This window comes from Ciconia boyciana, chromosome 8, assembly GCF_034638445.1.
Source record: "Ciconia boyciana chromosome 8, ASM3463844v1, whole genome shotgun sequence".
Lineage (NCBI taxonomy): Eukaryota > Metazoa > Chordata > Aves > Ciconiiformes > Ciconiidae > Ciconia > Ciconia boyciana.
In genome coordinates, this window is record NC_132941.1 from 2316275 (window position 1) to 2337361 (window position 21087).

The 21087-nt window shown below is 41.9% G+C and overlaps 1 protein-coding gene across 3 annotated transcripts in view; it reads right to left on the reverse strand.

The window, feature by feature from the left end:
• Positions 1 to 21087, reverse strand: part of SMAD3 (SMAD family member 3) — an 80812-nt gene that overhangs the window by 13183 nt on the left and 46542 nt on the right. For all 3 annotated transcript variants that reach the window (XR_012043763.1, XR_012043764.1, XM_072869866.1), the window contains exons 2-5: positions 10264 to 10457; positions 9251 to 9385; positions 8488 to 8562; positions 6611 to 6661 (exon numbers count right to left, since the gene is read on the reverse strand). Coding sequence is in view for 1 of the 3 variants with exons in the window: in XM_072869866.1 (XP_072725967.1) it covers positions 6611 to 6661; positions 8488 to 8562; positions 9251 to 9385; positions 10264 to 10457 (455 nt within the window). In the remaining 2 variants the exon portion in view is untranslated. The remainder of the gene's footprint in view (positions 1 to 6610; positions 6662 to 8487; positions 8563 to 9250; positions 9386 to 10263; positions 10458 to 21087) is intronic.

Sequence of the window (21087 nt, forward strand, 5' to 3'; positions counted from 1 at the left end):
AAAAAGCAAAATGAATCACAGGCCCTCAGGAGGGGTGAGGGGGGATGAAAAAAAGCGCCTGTTTTGAAATACTGTTCTGCTTCATTCCTTGGGCTCACTTTAACCATCAAACTTTAATTACTTGACAGATTTTAATGGACCGCAGCTAGAAAGTTACATCACCCCTGAAGCTTCTGGCACATGGAACAATCACAAACAGTCAAAGATATTAGTCACTTAGCAAGCGGGGTGTCACTTAACTACCTTCATACTTGGAGAAAATATTAAAAATAAACTTAGCTTTACTATGAAATGTGGGATCACTTTGAGGTAGCCAGTACCCTAAAAAGAGAAAAGGAGAGAAAAGGAAGAAACAGAAAACCTTAGAAAGAGCACCCCACAAACCTGCTTCCAATAACACAAGACTCCAGAACCCTAATGCTGTGCACTTACACCAAGTAGCCAGCAAGTCCAGCTTTCGTTCTTACTGACTCTGTAACAATCTCTCTGGCACTGACAAAACCAGTAGAGCTGTCTGCAATATGCACCAGATTGTATGTAATACTGGCATCAAAGTAATTTAAAAATTAGATCCTTTCTTCCAGTCCGTTTGATCTCAAATTTTCAAAAGAAAATCCCCAATAGATGATGACACATCTCTTTTATTGGGATTATGGTTTGACTCAGCCTGTGGACCGCAGCGAAAGGACCGAAGTTCACGAGCAGACGGAGGCTGAGGCAGCCCGAGGAAGACAATGCTTCATACGCATGAAAGGTGGGATGTTCAAATGGCATCGAATGATTTAACTGCTCCCACTGAAGCCAATGAGATTTCAGCAGAGGAAGGCTCAAGTCAAATATTCTTGGAAATACTGCACTAGATGGTGCCCAGCCCTGCTGTAAGCCAAGAATCTGCTGAGCAGAGGAAGCGGAAAGCAGACTAAGCTAATTGATAAGTGCTCTATTCTCCACATTCAAAGCAAGAAATAAAAGCAAGAGAAGAATTCCCTCTAGTCGTCCCCTCAATTTATCACTTCATCCCCATTCAAATGGAGCTTAAAACCAGAACAGAGCAACTTCCTATCTGGCCAAAGAGTTAACATCAAGCAGCAAAAGCCAGCTTTTTCCGTAGGCTTTCCCATCTGTTGCTCCTGCAAGGCTTAGGTGAATCTGGGGCTTAAGAGATCAGCTCCAAAAAAATCAAGGACAGGTTTTTACCATCCCGCCTCCTCTCACACTGAAGAGAGTGTCTCTACAGAGGTTTGAGAGTCATTTCTCATCTGGTACCTGCTGTTACTCCGTAACTTTTAGAAACAGGTTGAAGCAGCCTGGCTTCAGCCAAAAGACATGCTGGTTTCCTCTCCATTAGTGTGGTGTATGAGTTCCCAAAGTAGCTAATAATCAGAAAAAAACCTTTGGTTTCTCCTTTGTTACAAGCTTTGCTGACAGCAAATAAGGAATTGAATAGAAGTGCATCTGGGGAACTCGGTAATCCTTAGCAGATCTTCGAAGTCCGTGAATTTTGGAGCTTATACCCATTCCCAGCTTCTTTCCCAGTCTCTCTCTTTCCTTAATTATATCATCTGAAAGAAAAATGCTCTATCCCAAGCAAACCCTGATGATGTTCCTGCTCTCCTCCACACATTACACCCACAAAAGAAAAAGCCTATCTTCCTCTTACGGAGAAGGACATAATGCTCAAAGCCAAAGCTAAGAGAAGGCAGCTCAACAGAACAGGGGTCCCTACATCAGTTTAAGAGAGCTGGTAAGCACACCTGCCTTTTCGTCACATTTTAAACAATTTCATAGCTTAAAGCAAGCCCCTCTCCTGACATGCACAGATGATATTGAACACATCCAGGAGTCACACAAGCTTACTGTCTCTGCCTTTTTCCCTTGCATGACATGTTTGGTTGTCCCACTGGAAACTGTGGAAATATTGGAAATATTTCTCCAATACCAGCCTCATTTCATCAATTAACAGTTGTGGCCTGCAGCAGTAATCTGTGCACATCGTGACTGACTCTGGGCTTCACGTGACTCCAGTGCAGTTTGTATTGAGGTACAGCAAATACCAGCACTAATCAGAGTCTCTTAAGGCGTTTCCACCCACTTAAGAAAACAGATTGTGTTCCACATGACTGTGCTCTTATTCCACAGCAAGTGACTTTCTAATTGAAAGGCTGCTCAGCTCCAGAAAAATAAAGTCAGCTTTTGTTGATCCTTAAAGTCATGTCCTCAGATTGGTACTATTCAAGTTACAAAAACAGTGAAGCCTGTATTGCTCTCTATGGTTTCGTGGTCCTTTCCTTCAGAAACCACCTCCGCTTGGTTGCGACTCAAGGGAACTGTGGATTCCCTGCTGAAGGATGGACGGAAATTTTATTCCCAGTTTATTTGCAACTTGAGGAAAGACACAAACCAACAAATCCTATTTTGAAGAAAAACTTGTCTCTAAAAAATGCAACCAAGCTTTTAATGATGCTGCTTTCTCCTGTGATTTGTGGTCTTAGGCTTCGGCTTAAGCTGTCATGGGATGGGCAAGTTTCCTCTTGTGTTAGAGCCGTCCTGAATATTAGTTTTCAATTTATGGATTTACCATTTGGGGAAAAGTAAGAGAATGTAGCTCTGCTGAAGCCAAAGAATCCTGAGGGGGTACACAATCAACTAAAACATGATGCATTAAAACCAAGCAAATCCTGCCTGAATCGTCTCCGTACAATTTCAACCTCGACTCACTACAGCTTTGCTTTCACAAGTGTCCACTGAGTATTGGGATGCTACCCATATTGCATCTTCCCTACGAGATGAAAGTACTATCCGTTCGGCTGCAGGGGAAAAAAAAAAATCTGCTGGCTGCTTTGCACACTCTACAATGTGGGCTTTAAGCGTAAGAGCCGTTGTTATCCTAGTTTCCGTTAATGCATTTGATACACAACGTACATCAGAAGTTACTGATATATGTTATCCAACTGTATTAGTTGCAGCCACATTAATTCTAACTGCCTCCTCAGAAATGAAAAGATAAATAGGTGTGCACACTCCCTTCCCCTGTGTACTTTGAGAAAAGCTGTTTTTTCCCTGCTTTGGGAAATAGTGTTTCAACACAGAGAGTAACAGAGGCTTACGTTACTGAAGGGTTTGACCACAGGGTATGTGCTTATTTCACTTACAGCTTTTGCGTCAAGTCTTTTGCGGAGCAAACACTGGCAATGGATTTCCTGTACACCAAGGGACTGCCTCACTCCAAAATAACAATACGCATGCAACCTCAGGCCTGGCCCTTGGCCAGCGTAAACTCCCTGACTTCATTCCGAATGTCCACATAATGCTGGCAACTCTCCTCTCATTTTGGTTGTTTTCTGTATTTTCTCCAGTTCATATTTCAGTAATACAGAAGAGATCATTGGATATCTATAACTTCCATTTAAAGCTTATGTTTGACAACTGCAAATTTGACAACTGAAAGTTTGGACCAAAACTAGAATGCTACCAAATCAAACGCACAAGCTGAAAGGAGGAAAAAAAAATCCCAATATGTTACCTTGCAACACTTTTGTGCCCGTGAATGGAAAGATGAAACTCCCTAAGTTCCTTCAACCCCGTATTACAGTCTTACGGCTTTATGCTGAAACATGTACATCGCACCTCAAACAAACCTAGCTTCTATTGTCCTAGTTGGTTTGCCTCACACTAGTTTATTGCCTTTGTAATTCTCTGGAATATGGCCATGGGATTTAAGTCCAGAGTTCAGCTTACACAAAGTAAACTGTCTTAAAAGCTTCAGGTAAATAAACGGACACCAATACTGTGACATTATTTTCTTAATGGAAAAACTGCAAAAACCAACTGCACTCTGCTGCTGAGAGCTTGCTGATAATTTTCCTCATTGTGCACTGTTGTGCTTTTTAAATTTCTATGCAATTTTCTTAACAAACACACAGAGAAAGCCCGATTAAACTTCTGCAGATCAAAGTACAGCCCTTGACACTGGAGCATTCTGCTTATCCACAGAATTCTATAGCACAGCAGAAGCAGGAACACTGCAGGTCACCAGACACCAACTAACTTTTGTCTAACTGGAGAGAGAACCTGCAAAGCTGAGAATTTCTGCTCTCACAGCCTGTGCAACCCCTTTCTGGTACAGAGACCATCCGGCTGAAGGTCTGATGGGCTGCTGGCGTTTTCACCTACACTGCTATAAGCAGCTCCTTACTTCAGATATGCCATCTACAAGGTACAGATGATGACAATTTTGTCATCTGACAGTTTTAAGAGTTGCTCAGCTACATGCCGTTTCACTTATTATTTTGTAGTTTCCTCACATGCAAAAATTTACAATCAAATTTTTAAAAGGGACAAGAAGTTCTTAATTTGTGGAAGCTCTTGCCTAAGGGCAATAAATATTTGGTTTGCAAAACTTAAAGGTATCTTTTAATGTTGGGAAGTTAAAATGCTTTTCTGATGTCTGCTCCTTAGACTGCAAAGGGATTCCTTGTGGTTAACCAGCTTCACCTGCTCCTACTTAGTTTTTGCCACCAGACAGCACATTAGACATCTGACAGGCCCCTCAGCTGAGCAGCATGTCTTAATAGCCAGTGTCCTTGTTAGAAAGGATATGCGTTGGGGCCTCTTTCCTAGAAACTCCTTTCTTCCTTATGTAAGGCAGATGCCACAGTCAACTTGCCAGGTTGGTTTTGTTACATGTAATTGGCTTTTTATTTTTAGGTTGGAAAAAAAAATGCTAGAAATCCTCATCAACTCCTAGGCAGCACACTGGAGCATAATGGATTCAAATAAAAAAAGAAAAAAGGAAATAAAAATAAGTCAGCCATGTATTCTCTTCTTAGGCTTTAACAGTTAAAGCAAATAAAAATTTAGTGGCACCGTGGCAATACATTCCATGCTTTGGGAAAAAAAAAGAAAGGGGGGGGGGGGAAGAAGAGAAAAGAAATCCCCCCTTCAACAGCCCCAAGATAGCCACAAGTCAGCCAATGACTAACAAATTTTGGAGCAGTGTCAAAGTACCCTGTGCCAGGATTAAAAGCATATGTAAACTTTACGGCTATGGTTATTCAAGAGTAATCTCAAGTGGCCTCTGTCTGCTGGCTTAACGAACATTTAGAGAACTGATCCTGCAGCTCGCCAGAGCTATGAGTGCTTTTTATGACAGGCCGTTGAGAGCAATTTCAAATAGGGTAAGAGCTCAAACTGATGAAGATCAGACCTTTCATGTCTGTAGGTATGAAAATAAAGGGCAGAGCCATCTGAGAAGATAACAGAGGTTCAGAGAGAGCCACAAAACCTCTAATAGTATCTCAAAGGTAAAGGCCCTGTTCAGCTGCTATTCCTCCTTATTCCGCTTTCCTCCTTTTCGCTGTCTACAGGTTATGGAGTGAATCAGTGCCATCAGTGGGCTAGTATAGCACTTAGGGCTGGACTATCTTCCTGGTGCCCAGGATGGAGTTAGGCGGGGGAACGATAACTCAAGATTGCAGCATAACTGGAGTTTGCTTGAAGAAAACCAACTGGCTGGTCAGTCAGAAAAATCCCACAGTGCATCTGTGGTTTGTGCATCTCACCTACAACATTCCTCCGTTTGAGCATAAGACCCCACAAACACCTCTGATGCTCAAGCAAGGTTGTCCGCGACATCTGCACCTCTCCATACGCTAGCATTCCTGCTCTCTCTCCATTTATTTGGACTCTCCAACCACACACCAACCTCCTCCACTTTGCTCTGCTCAGACCATGCTCAGTTTCATACTATAACAACTTACACACCTGGGCCATCAGTTGTTCCAGTAGTTTAGGGCACCAGGACATGAGGGCTCTGGGCTGCTTTATCCCTCTGTGGTCTAGGGGTGCCTCTCAGGTGGTCTGACACCGTCCCAGCACTCATAGTTTTGTTAGAAGTCCCCAGCCACTGTCACCCAAGCCCTCGAGGCCATGCCTATCTGTGCTGTGTAACTGCACACTTGCTCTGCTAGGGACACGGGTTTGCTCCTGAGCTGGGTTTACATGAGGATTTGCTGCCCTTCAACCAAGCGGATGATTGCCTGAGCCGATGAAGCAGTGCAGGCAAATCCGTTGCTCTGAACCTCAGCCCCCTGTTCACAATATGTGGATAGCAGCATTTGCCCTATAGTGGACTTAACACCAAGTTAATAAACACAAAAAAATTGCATGGCACTCTGGTACATTGTAAAAGAGGCCAGTAGGCACTACACATTTACAAAGTACCTTTCCAGGAGAGAAAATTTAATCTCAACCTGTGTCCTTAAAAATACAAGAGCACAAACCCACCATCAAAACAGATGGACATATTCCTTGCAAACTCACGTAATCAAACAAGTGTATTTTTGCTGCGGTCCTTCACTCATCCTTTCTGGTATTTGTCTGCCAACGTTTCTTGGTTTTTTATTTAATTCTCTGATGTAAGTTCAGATTTCTTTATTTCATAGAGAGTTACTATGAACCACTGTTATCATGGTAAAGAGGATTAGCGGAAAGGAACATCAACAGTGCTCGCAACCTCATCAAAAGTGCACAACCTCAAGAAATAATATCATCATTAAAATGTCACTAGCTTGACTGTAATTACACACAGTTCTCAAGATCGCATGCTTACCCAGATTATTGTGTGCTGGAGACATAGGGTTTGGTGATAAGTTTGGAGAACCTGAAAATCAAGATATTATTATTATTAGTATGGCATCCACACAAGGAAAAATGCTTGTACAAAATCTTCGGTGCTGCCCAGGCTTGTCGGAGGGATAACCTGCTTCTCACTTAAGTCTCGTTTTGTGACACCAGCAGCTTCTCTGATGTTGATTACTCTTTACATGAGCTTCCAAATGCTATTACTTACGATATCAACTTGCTACATCTGCAATACCGCTAGGCATCTTCATAATGCATTCGCTTAACCTTTAATTCTAAAACCTGAGCATGCAGCTGTCTGTTTTACTTTCACTTGCAGTTATCAAAACTCCAGGTACCATCATGACAGCTACAGTCAAACCCAGTTAGCTGGGCATTTGAGAGCTTGGTTTTACATTGCTAGGCACAGAACATACTCGCTTGTAAGAGTCAAAACCATACCACTTTGTATCAACAAATCTTACTGGGTTTGGGACAATGGAATATCGGATCAAGCTATACAGATTCAATCAAACAACTGTCAGAATTTTATCCCCAATCATTTCAATTTGGTCCAAAAATTCTGTGTATATATTTCAAATATCTGCACTTGGATGTCCAGAGCAATTTCTACACTCTCTGGATGCCACATGGATGCAGATAGGTGGTACAGCCCATTTTTTCTTTTCTTCTCACACTGAGTTCAGCTGGTTTCTTTAAAATGTGTTTTTTTCTATGAAGAGGGAAGTCCATGACATCTGAAGGAAAGGATATAGTATTTGAACATAAATTGAGAGTTTATAGCATCTTCCAGACCAATCCTATTCCAGTCCACTTTCCCAAAGAGCCATACATACATTCCACATATCAACCACATTACCAATAACTGTATGCACTAAAATGGTTTGTGTCAATAGGCTTACGATTGATGTAGACAAACAAACCCACACTGCCTTCCTCCATCTGTATAACTGCGGTGAAAGACTGCAAATCAGTCATCCCTCTTTTAGAATCCCACGTATGCTCTAGGGGTGAAGACATGCACAGAAACCAAGATATTTGTGTGCAGTATTTACATGAATTAGGTTCTGCACGTCTATCTTTACGTAAGTCCCGTGTGTTTGCATATCCCTCTTGTAAAGCAACAGCCGTTCTTAACCAAGGACGTGCTTTTGTGTTTCAAGCAAAAGTTTTACAAATTCGGAGTCTGCTTCAGTGGTTCTTACTCACAAGCAGTGACACCACTCAGATCAACAAGATGCCTGAAACAGCTACTCCCAGAAAGATGAGACCTTCATGTTTAATTTTAAAGTGTTGATACAGGTTAGCATGAACACTAACACTAATGCTCATTCTAAACCTGCTTACTTGTTTTCTTGGCAATGAGAGAGAAGCTAGACTTTCAACTTTCTTTGGGATATATCCACTAAATGATAAACCCATTTACAAACAAATCTCCTAGCGGTCATTTCAAATAAAGTTCAACTGGACATTTCAGTGTGTAAACAACCAAACGACCAGGAAAATGCCTCTGCAGAAAAGTGCCAGCTACATGCAAAATTTTCAAGTGCATACAGATGCATGGATGCAAATTATCATCCTTAGATGTGTCTCCACTGTTTCAGGTTCCTGCTTAGCATTGTCTAATAATGGATGTTACAGAGAACAGGAACATGCTGTACCTTTCACCAGCAGCTCTAAAACATACAGCCCTGTGCTTTACATGAGATGTCAGGCTACGTTTGCACTCCTACAGGGATAAAATACCTCAAACCACCATCTGATCTTCAGTGCCCCAAAGAAAAACTTTAAAAGAGTCTCTGATATGACCTAGAAAGCTGCAGCAAATGGCAAAAGATGACTTACCTGCATCCATGCTGGGGTTCATCTGGTGGTCACTAGTTTCTCCATCCTCACTCAAATAGCCTGGAGGAGGTGTCTCTGGAAGCATAAAATGATCATACTGTCATTGCAAAGTCTGGATTTTAGACACCAAAAACATTTACTTTTGTTATTCACAAGGAGCTAAATTTTTTTTTTACTACTTTTCTTCCTCAAGCTGCTGAAAGGAGGAGCTGGCACAACCAGGATGGTAGTCGTAGCGTATTTGTGAATAACAGAGGAGGGGGAAACAAAAAAATCTGGATTTTCAGTCCCATAAAACTTTAAGCCATGTAGACAGTTTTCTGTCCACATATTTTTCCTCTCCTGGTGTGCAGCTGCATGGCTTGTCCATGCAAATAAGGTGTGAATTGCTTGTAAAAGACATACATAAATAGAAGAGCTCAATTCCATCAGAAATTTAGAGAGTTTTACTCAAAATGGCTGAATTTAATTCAAATCTAAACTTGCTAAGGGAACATTCAGCTTTAGATTTCACAATAAACTGAGTATGTACTACTGAAGGGAAAAGGTAAGTTTAAAGAAAACAAAACAAAACTATAAACAGCACTGTTGTGTGTCTACATTTACAGCTTTCATCTATTTTTGTATAGGTTCCCACTCCTTAGCTTCACAGTAACGATGGAAAGAAAGACTTTCCAGTCATCCAGCTTGGCATACATAGACACGATTCACTGTGCAATATGACCCTTTTCCCTCCGCTCGCTGTATGGAAGATATACAGTACCTGGAATGTAGTTGCTCTGTGGCTCGATACCTGCTGGGAAGTTAGTGTTCTCTGGAATAGAATGACTATAATCGTCTAACGGCGGGAACTCAGCTGGGATCTCTGTGTGCCGAGGCACCAGCACTGGAGGTAACACTGCAGAAATGGAAAGGAAAAAAAAAAAAAAAGAACAGCAATGTTAACAGCTTTAAAATAAAATGACTGAAACCCTAGAAAATGAAGCGAAACCAGTTTGGAGTAACACCCTTAAATACATGCAACACCAAAGTCACTAATTAAGGGACACAATTTGATACTTGCTTCTGAAATAACAGCAGCAGTTAAAGATGCTATTCTTAACATATCTCAGCTGGGGACGGGATACGTGCTTATCTGAACACACCTAGTCTGTCTGCCCCTTCTAAGGCAAAGAAACAGGTCTTCTTGAAAAACCATTTAAGAGAAGTTATACCACATGATTCAAAAGGAATAAATTTCACATAAAATGGAACAGCAAGGTAGGATTAGCATAAACATCCAGACTGGTTCTGCAGATTTGTACTGACAGGCAGCAGAACTATCTGCAGTTCTAGATGAAAGTCTCTTTCAGAGGCAGGAGGAGACTTCAGAACAGGAAGTTCAGTTGTGTTGGGAGCTATTCTTAGATCCACTTCAACTTGACAGTAAGTTTATCCTTAATTTAATACCAACAATTAGGGATGCATAGAACACTGCCGTAGTTCATACGTGTATCTACTATGTGAGTTGTTTACGTGCACACAATGCCCCATTAGGAACCTGGCAAAAATGCAACCTGCTCGACTGGGATTTTATTGATTTAGAATGATATTTCCCCCCTGAGTGCAGATTCATAAATTATTCTACTGCGTACAGTAAGAGATTATCATCAATAATAGATACACTTTGGTTTTAAAACCCTATCCCTGCTGCTTTATTCAATTTTGAAATGCACTTATAAATCTCTTATGCTGGTATTGAGAAGCTGATGTGCCCACACATAAGGTCAGCAGTACCTGGGGTTTCCACTCTTTGGTAATGATAAGGATTCACACAGACTTCATCTTTCTTCATGTTAAAGGCATACTCGCACATCTCCATGGCACGCAACTCATGGTGGCTATGAAGGTCTGGCCACCGCCACAGCCGGCAGTAGATCACATGGGGAAGACCTTTCCGGTGAGATACTTGCAGCCGGCCATCTAACGATCTGCAGTCAGAACATAAAGATGATAGCAATTTAGACTGGCATTAATACCTGTGTAGTACTGACCACATCCCATCAAACACTACACAGGGGAACCTCATGCGAAGACCGCAGACTTCAGCAGGAGGCTCAAAGCATAGGCTGCCCAGCCAACTCAGTATCCTGACACGATCCCAAAAGGTGCTAGTCACCAAAACCCGCTGGGACGGTGCTGCAAGGAGGCACTCCGGCCCCAGTCTTCAGGCCGAGAAGTTATCTCTGAAAACTGTAAAAGGTTAGGTTTATATAACAGCCCTGCTCTGGATTTATTAATTTTCTGAAAAGAGGTTAATTTGGAGGCAGAGACAAGAGCTACAGCAAATAAGAATACATCAATTTAGTGGTACTTCTTAAGCATTTATGTGTGTCCTAACAAACAGGCCATTTGCACAGCTCTCAACAATTTATGCTGCGCATGTGAAGGTATTACATCTTAAAATATGTGCTAATAAAACTAGACTTTTAAAATAGAGACATGAATTTCCATTGTGACAAAATCATCCAAAATTGATATAGGTACTTCTTCTTTAAACAGTGTTTACGAACATTACAGACAAGCAGGGCTTCCAGTTTCATTTTCCAAAGTGCAGCTTGAAAGCAAAAAATAGGTTTTTCCAGCATTGCTTACTTTTCTTTTTACATCTAGCCCATGTCTCCTCCAACTCATTTTTCAATTAATCCTATCCTCACCCCAGAATAGCCTGTTCCTAGCAAACCTTCCTGTCCTGCTTCCTGGGAAGCAAGACAAGCGTGTTCAAATCCTCTCCAGCAGAGGAAGGAGTTGGAGCAGGGTCTCCTCCATCCTGAATGAGGGCTCCACTCCCTGAGCCACTAAATGGGAACTGCCCCCAGGCACTTTCTTTGAAGTCTAACCCTTCATTTCCCTTTTCTTAACGACTGAAATGAAACACTTCAGGGGTCTGGTGAAATGAAATATTTCTAGTTTTTAATTTGTCAAGGAAAGAAAAAAAAAAGAAAATTGAAATTTTACTCGGAATTATTTCCCTTGGTTCTTTGTGTTGGCAGCCAATCTAGAAAAACCAAACCAAACCAAACCAAAACACATAAACAATTATTCAAACAGTGGTTGCGCTAGTCTTGGCTGCCCTAAGAGAGTTTTCCCAAAAGCTTCTCTGGCAGACCTTGGTAACATGCACACCTCTTGCAAACGCTGCTACAACAACGACGAAGGCAAAATGCAACTAATTCAAGCTATTACTGGCAAGCACTTGATTTAGGGGAGCAGGAAAACATGTCATATAACTGTTACATATGAAGTATATAAGGAGTCTATGCCATCACTGAGGGACTTGCTGGTACAGGTTACAAAACATCTAAAACCTGCAAGTATATTACAGCCCTGAAAAATGCACAACGCCCACAGTTATTATTTATAGTATGTATTTATAGTATGTATTTATTCATATTTTGCCTGTTATTTATGGGCCTCACATTCTCTTCAGACTTCACTGTGACGGGGTGACCAGCCAGCTGAGCATCTGGCACATTTTCCAAGTGTGTTCTTATGCCAACCTCCTTCTGAGGACAGAAAAGCAGAATCGGTCTTCCCAGGTGGAAGACTCACAAGGAGGGCGCCAGTGTCTAGAACTGATCTTCTGTGGAAGGTGGGAATCTTGGTATTGATTTCAGTGGGGCCAAGAGCTGAATTATGTGACTCCAAAACTTACCAGTTTGGAAAAATTTTAAAAAAGTATATATCAAAAGTGTGAAAATATTCACTAAATTTAACAAAAAGAGAGTAGGCTGAAACAAGGAACGAAACAGGACTGCTTTTCTGTTCCCCTTTAAAACATCTTTGCCCACTTGGAAAGGTATCTTGCATCTAAGTGAGGGTAAAGGAGAAAAAAGAAGACTCAGACAGATTATTCCAAGTATCCCGCAGGAGACACAACTGTGGCAAGTGTTCTTACTGTTCCCAGTCACCATCAGCAGATGGACATCACAGCAGCACAGACAGATTTGGGCTGAGGTTAGCAGCCGAGATGGGGGGACTAACACAAAGTGGGTATGACTTTGGGATTACTTGCAATTATGGGTGTCTCCCTACATTTCCCAGGATAGAAGCAGCTCTTTATACCTACAACAAACTTCCCAGTCAGCTGGAGGGTAAAGTGCACTTCTTCCCATCACCCCAGGGTTCTTGGTAAAAGTCTTTACAAAAGATAAGCCAGTACACCCACGCGCCTGACTCGCTCTCTGGATGCAGTAGCCCTCGCCACCCAGGCTAATGGAGCCCTTCCGCCGACAAAGTTCTTGCAGGAGACAGACACCAAGCACTGTTGTTTGAGCAGTCCCCAAATCCTGAATAGCTTCAGTGGTTATCTAAAACAAAAACAGCTTAAAAGCATTACATAGCTCTCAACCACTAGTATGGCACACAGCTACTCATTTTTGTTAGCAGAGACTGCACACTGCGGAAAACGTGTTGTGCTTGCTATCTACCACTGCTCATGGCATGATTACTGTCTATAAGGCAGAAGAGATGGACTCTTCTGCAATCTTATCTAAAAAGACTTTCTAAAAATGACAGAGCCATATGTTTTATTTTCAGATATAATAACCTCCCCTTCTCCCCTCTCCCCCCAATAAGAAGATAAGGTAAAAGAAATTATATTTCCCCAAAGCCCTGGGGGCTAATTACATTTTTATGATTGTGAAATCTCTCCTCAGGCCCTCTGTTAAGGGACTTGGGACAAAACAACATCGTCAGCATGTTCTTGGGAAGAACGTGGCTAAGTAACAGGGCAGCTTTATTTCTTTCTGCTGTCCCGCCTCAACCCTCAAGGAGTATTTTCTCCAAAGCAACAAATAACTGCTATGGCTGAGACGGGACACAAGATTAGATGAGCAAACACTGTGCTCTATTAAAAGCAGCTTTTTGTGTAGATACAGCACTCCAATTACCACAGTCAATTGCCATGCCTTTATTAGCTAACTGAATGCTCATTTGTAGCTGCAAACACTTGATAGAGCACGAGAACTGTCTTGAGCACCCAGTCATCTCACTTATCAATTATCTAGGCTGCAGTCTTAAGGGCAGCTGTGCCAAGCTATGGGACTAGCACTGCCTTGGTGAGATGGTCTTCCTCCTGTCCAACACATTCCCATTCCCACAGTCCTGCCCTATCTCATCTCTTCCCTTCCTTCGTTAGCTCCTGTCCCCTCAGCATCATACCACAAGCTGGCTCAGGTCTCTGACTTTGCAGAAGACTATCCACTTTTTCATGGGTTAGCAGGCTGTAACATTTCTTGGAGGAACCTGATGAAAGCCAAAAGCTGGTGCAAGGTGAGTTAGTGTATACTTTTGTTAGCATGCACCACAGCTGAGGATGCATTTCACTGGAGGATGCATCTCTGGAGTGCACGGCCCTCAGGGATGACCCAAGCAGGTGTGTGTCTCACAGCCACGTGCAGAGTAATCTGACAAACTCGATAGCACACACAACTTCTACCCTTTCTTGGTCCCGTTCTGAAGCACAGTCTGATCTCGAAGGCTGAAGTATTCCCCAAACCATCTGAGAGCTCAGCACACCCAGGCTTCATTAAAACTAGCAGAATCTAAGCACCAAAATTTCCATTGGGTTACTGGATTGTTCCTCCCTCTTACCTTTCTTTTAACCAGCCTGTGTTGAGCAGATCTCCCTGTACAACTGACTTGATACATTTATTATTACATACTACCTAACAGGATTTCCTTTAAAAATACCAAAGCTTCTTTGGCCAAAAATTCAGTATTGGATGGTTCTCTCCAAAAGCAGTACCATTTATTTTGGTGGGACAGTATGTCTTCAAAGTGTCTCTATACTGCACGGTGGGATTAAATAGCAAGAGTTGTAAAGAGCTCTTCTTTTCATAGTGTCGATGTTTAGACCGAGCGGGTGATGCAGACTCTGACTGCAGAAGGTGTTCTAGTGCATCTTTCATAACTAGCACGTATACTGAACTTGCAAGATAAGAACAAGAAAATATTGTGATCCACAAGCCTGTTTTACTAAGGGAAATACGATGAGCTGTAGTCATCACCGCCTGCGAGTGTGAGAGCGTGTAGGCTATGAGAGCCTGCAAGATAAAGTAAAAACAAAGCCAGAACACAGCAAGATTGCTGAGCTGATGCCAGTTTGTAGTGGTTTATAACAAAGAAATGAATTTGGGAATGATTCAGGTAAACAAAGTCCTGATATGACAAGACAAAGAAGCAGCAAAGAGGAGGAAGACAGCGGCTCAGCGATGTCAAGGATCAGCCCATTGAGAAGAACGGCAGAGACCAGCCCTTGCCCACCTGAATGGCGACGTGGCCAGCAGACCCGCTGGGTGACGGTGCCGGGGCGGGAGAGCGGACTGATGCCTCACAGCGTGTTTGTCCCAGCCTGTATTGTGGGAGTTAGCGATAAAGATAAGGACTGTGCACCCATATCCTGCATGTAGGACACAGCTCAGAAGACTCAGTGCTTGGTAAAAGATGCCCAAGAAGAAGTTAGCCAAAGGCTTACGATACGGTGCATTTAAACGTGATCGAGAGGTATTCCGGTGGAGAGGTTACTCCACATCTAGGGCAGTTATAACCAGAGATTTAAAAATACTAAATGAAAAAGAGAGACCAAGACTCCAGGAATGCAGTCAGGTAATTCAATCGCTTGCACAACAGCATAAGGCATGGTCAGGTCAACACTGCAGCGTCCATAAGAAACAAACAAAAAAACCCTGAGGCTGAACACCTTTAGGCCTGATCCATTGTTATATGTTGTTACAAGCCATTTACCACGAAAGTTTAACACATGAAACTGCTACTCCAAACTGTCCAGCTACTGCTGCTCAAAGAACAAAGGGCAACAGTGATAATAGCAAAAACAGAGAAGAGAGGAAAAAAGAGTGACAGAAACACTGAAGCTTTTTTTTTTTTTTTAAATTCTCTGTAACTATCTGCAAAAGAGTGGGGAGTAAGTAGAAGAACATTACATTGCGTAACAGGAATTTGATTTCCAGGCCTGACTGGGGGTTTTTTGGTTGTTTTGGGGTTGGGGTTTTTGTTGTTTTTGGTGGTGGTGGTGTATGTGGGTTTTCTGTTTTGTTTTTAAACCTGATTTAATTTGTAAGATCCTGAATCAGGAAAGAAAAAAAAACAAACCCCACACTTTAAAAGATGTACTTGTTATTTCTTATTTTCCCCTTTGAGCATTTTGCAGCTATCTTTCCTCTAGATGGGTAATGAAACTCTTCCTTGCACCCATTCTCCTTCTTTAAAAGTAAAGTTGAAATCAGTGGAATGCAGTAGTGCAAATTGAGCAAAGTGATATAAGCAATAAGATATTACAGGGTTTTTTTTGTCAAGGTTCAGATTTACTCTATCAGAGATCCATTCCCTCCCCTTACCATTCACAAACATACACTCCTGTTAGCAAAACCCATCAGTTTTATATCCCTGTCATTAACCTTCCAAGAGAGCAAAATGCCCAAAAGCTCAAGTATCCAGTAACACCAGCACGTGCAAAAAGCAGTAAGGAAAAGAGAAAAACAATCAGGAAGAAAAAGTTTCAGTTATGTATTTCTAAGGGGTTCTTATTAAAAACCATGAGCAGAAGCTGGTTTTTAAAACCATGACCAATAAGTTGCCAGTATGCTCTAAAATGCACCAAGAACTGTGGCCACAAGCTGTGATTTTCTCTTAAGCACAAAACATGATAAGTAGTTCCTTACTGGCCCAGCATCTGGTCTACACCAGGAAAGTAAGCATTTATTCTTGTAGCAGAATCTGGCTTTTGTGTGCAGAGCACTGCAATATCCACAGGGCTTCACTGAAAAGTTGGATAAAATGTCAACTTTCCCTGAATACTGGCCAAGTGAATAACACTGAATAAAAAAATGACCCATGCAGCACATTTGTAATTCAAAAGCTGATCCTTTGCCATCTCTTTCCCCTCAATTTGCTCAGCATCACTAAATTTTCCAATTTCTGGTGCAGTTTTAACAGCACTGTCATTCAAGTTCTAGAAATAGAAGTAACTGCGTCGAACTGACATTTGCAATGCACGTTATGACACTACCATAGACGAAACTAATAATTAATACCTTCTACTTAGCACTTCAGTTTAAAGAAGATTAAAAGAATTAACACACATCTAATTTGCCACACTTCTCTACGGAGAGGGTAAGTTTTTACTGCCCCCAAAGCAATGAAGTGAAATGATTCTCCCAAAGCAAAACAAAAGTTTGTGTCAGAGCCAACACCAGGAATAAGGAGTTCATCACCCGCCTCAATGCTATCAAAGATCACAGCTATTTTGTGCTGGTAACTCTCTCATTTGGACTGCTTATTCTTCCCACTGAAGCCCTCCTTTGGATTTAGAAGAAAAACACATCTCCTCTACGTTTGCAGATGGTAGCTGACTTCAGATGCTTCTGACCTTCACAAGGAGTTGCTAACGGGAGCAGAAGCACTGCGGCAAAGGCACGAAGAGGAAGCAATGGGCAAAGCATGGGAACCCGTGCAAAGGTTATCACACCCTTTGGGCAGACCGCTGCGTGTGTACTTACAGGTAAGCACAGGATCACAGCCAGTGGGTGGCACAGCTCCACGCATCTGCTGGCCATGAAGTCTTGAACAGAGACTGCTACAATCTACAGCCTGTGGTATCAGGTAAAGATTTTAAAGGTAAAGAGCAATTCCCATTTCTTCTGATGCTGCATAATTCTTCTACTCAAGTCTCATTTGTTCTGGGTTTGAAAAGTAGCCGCCAATACAGAAATTACCAATATATCTTGTGTGGGCTTCTTACTGCCTATTTACATCTCTCGGTCTTTACTAAGGCTTTGCAGACTTCCCCTTCCCCCACTCGAAAGCTGAAGAAATACAGCACGGAGAGTTGATGTCAGGATCAGATTATGACAGCATGAGTCATTTATTAAGATTCCAGTAATGCTAAGCTCTTTAGCAGGTGCCTTGAGACCATATTTTTCAGAGTCTAATTTCAGATTCAGACATAAGTACGTTTTATTGGTTTACCATAAACTGCCTGCCCATTGTTGCTTCTCTAAAGCCGCCTTCTGCTTGTCCTGTACTCCACAGCTCTCTTCTCCGAGCTGTGTCCACTTCTACTCCCTGCTGGCATGCAAATAACATCTTAGTTTAATTTAGATTTCTTTAAAGCTACAGAAAGAACTTGTTTTACCATGTAGTATCACGATCTAACTATTTTTTCATCTGTACTTTTAACTGATCTCTGTTATTTACACCACTTCTGCTTATGCCACAGCTACAGGATACTGGCTACTGGCTATCAAACCCAGCTCCCTTTCCTCTGTTTTTAACCATTTTGTAATTATATGCCCCTACATTCTCTTTCACCTCCTCCCTTTTCTGATAGCCAGTTAGCACAGAAGACAGGTACTTCAGAGGCCCAACCATGCATGTCCTTCACCTCCCTATCTCAGAAAGGACATAACATATCCTAATGCTTAATTAAGGCTTAATCATGAACCCAGTTCTAAACTTCCTAATAAACATCCCAATATTTCTGCCATCTACGCTTGTCCAACTGCACTTGGACCTGCAAGGTGGATGGCAGTTCTCAGAAAAGGTACAGTCTTCTACTACTGACATTTCACAGGAAAGCAATGAATTCCCCAGCAAGGCACAAAACTGAAGACCAACCTTTTCTAATAACTGCAGCATAAATTATGCAGTTAAAATGTCTCCAGTGGTACCCCTCTACCCTGGGGAAGCCCACAGCTGCCAGCAAAGCAAGGTAAAAAAAACCCCAACTATCCTGGTTATTGCTGCAAGAGGCAGATAGGGCAAGCTTTATTTTGGTAAGAATGTGGTAATTCACTACTACTAATTTACCATTAATAGAAATTGGTAGAGAAGAAGGGGTGTAAGTGGAATCTGAGGCCAGAAGTGTTTCTGAAGGTATCGCATCCAAGCCCTCTCCCAGTTACCTTTTGTGGAGAAAACGTGACTTTTTGTATGATCCTTATAACTCCTCTAAATTTTAAATCCAGTTTTTCTAAGCAGTTCTGGTTCTTTTTTTTTTATTTCAGCAAAGTTTATTTGCCCAAATCTGTGTCAGACTCATCTAAATTTATTTGTGCTTGAGCCTTAAGGGGACTAGGGGTGGAGGAAACCGACACAGTAAGAAGCTCAGCCTCTCAAAAGGAGCATGCCTTTTTGAAAAGTCATTTATCATATGAGCTTGTCATTTCTTCCCAGAATCCCATGTTTAACTTCAGTCATGAAATCCAAAACCCAACACACTTTCATCCAACCGAACCAGCAACTTCCTCTCTCCGAGGAGATTCCAGGCATACTGATGGGTCTGTGTATTTGTGTGTTCAGAGGAGTTTCATAAGGAGAAAATGGATGGATGGAAATGCCAAAAGAGATTCAGATAATCTTCCATAACACCGAGTGCATTCAAAACAAAAGTATTTCAAGAAAGACTGAATAACTGGAGCACATGGTCCTGCTAGCAATCAAAAAAGATTAAAAAAAAAAAGCTGCTGTAAAACTCAGTTATTCTGTTAGCTTCCATGGTACTTATACTGACTTACATTTAATATCTAGCTTCAACATGCATCTTCTTGATACTGTAGGGAAAAAATCTTCAGTTTCACTGAAGTCAGGAGAGCTTTGCAAATTAGCATCAGCTGTTGATATAGCCCAAATAAAACCAGAGCAAAAGAGCCAAGAAAAGAATATGCTTCTTAATTGCTGAAAGAGAAAAGAATCTAAGGTACTGCACAATGTTTAAGTAGAGTCTCACACCAAGAACTGTTGCCCCAAATATATATGTCTGCTAACAAAAGCAAAAGTGATTATCATAGTGAGTGTTGAAAAATGACAGTTTTAAGACCTTGGACTCTCCTTCACAATGTATACAATTGCCAGTGCCTTCAACAGAAACCTCATATAAATACCAGGAGTCGGAACTGACTTCTCAGACAAATGTTTGTGCATTCTATCAAGTTGGGACAAAGCCAACATTTCTTATGGAAACATTTTTGGTGGTCCTGGGCAAAGAACATGTTTACTTTATAGCAGATATAACTAAAAATACACTGTCCTACAGCCTCCAATTATCTTGTTTGGAATAGTTTGAGGCTACTCGAGGTTCATTGCTGTTATTTTCTTTATTATATAGTCAAAATGTTGCTGCTTTTCCTGTAATTTGAAAAGCAGCTATTTCAAGATTTGACATCTGTGTTTGTACCTCCCCCGCATGGATAACAAGATCCAGGGTGAAGTTTTCCAGAGTGCCCATCTCCCACTTTCAAAAGCAACTCAGGTACTTAAGACATAGATCAATACTTTCCCTGAATTACATCGGCCTTTTACGTCTTCCATTAATTCCACTGGCTCTACGTTATATTGCTTTTCAAGCTGGTTTAACAGCAATTCAGATATATAATTATTTGCACAACCAGCCCTAATTAACAGCATACCACAAACAAGGGGACCCGGTCCCACAAACGCTCACACTTCCGTCCAACGTCCTCCCCCACCCCGAGCCCCTCCGCAGGGATGGCCTGTGGGATCCATTCAGCAGCAGCGCTATACATGTGCTCAGATGGCTTCGCGATGAGGACCTGTTCTTCATTAAGGCTGATCAACTTTAAAGGAAATGCAGCTTGCTTACAAAAACTTTAGTCTGGGTTTCTCAGCCTTCGGTCTCTCCCGTTTTCCTAAACAATTAACCACCTCTCTTTTCCAATCAAGCTTTCCCAGCCTCCGACCCGCTCTGGCATCCTGCGAGTTGTTAATGAATCAGTTCTGCATGAATCATTTCCCATGTGCAGACTGCGTAGTTCATCACAGAGCAGATTCTCACAGGCTTTCCTCCTTGGTCCTGATGACAAAGAACTACCTCCGCTACCAAAACAAGCCTTGAAGTTTCCACAAGGAGTTAACAGCAGGTGTGTGCCGTGTGAGAGAGGTGAAAAGGGTAGTGGAAGAAGGCTGTGTTAATTTTACAGCTCTGACTTCCTTAATTATGAGTCACCAGCAACGCAGGAGAAATCCAGCTTAAAAAGTAAACCTAAAAGAGTGTGATGTCTTAGGGGAACGCTGCAGATTTAAGATGAAACGCCTCATTAAAAGCCCACAGAAGTTAATATTTTACAGTCTCTTATGTCTGTAATTACTAGTGAAATCAGAGGCTCAAGACTCTGCACGAGTTCGTGTGTATTTGGAGGAACAACTTTGTAAACTTCTCTGTCTCATAATCAGGTTTTACAACACATCTGAGGAGGGAGAGGGAAGAGAGGAGGTGGCGTTACGGCCTTTTGGTTTGTTAGTTTTATTTTGGGGGACTGTTTCTATACAATAAGAGAAGAGGGTTATTTGTACCAGAGAGGTGGAAAATGCTTCAGCTGAAATTTTTTTTTTCCCCCACCAAAAACTCTTAACAGCAAAAAAGGAAGCTGTGTATGTGACCTACCTGAAAGCTTCCTTTCTTCTAGTAAATCGACAGATCAGTTGAAAGGTTCTTTTTCAGGCTACCACTTGCAGCCTGAGAGCACAGCAGACGTGCCATGCAGCAAGAGAAAGTCACTCCCTCAGCCATCCCCTCCGGCCAAG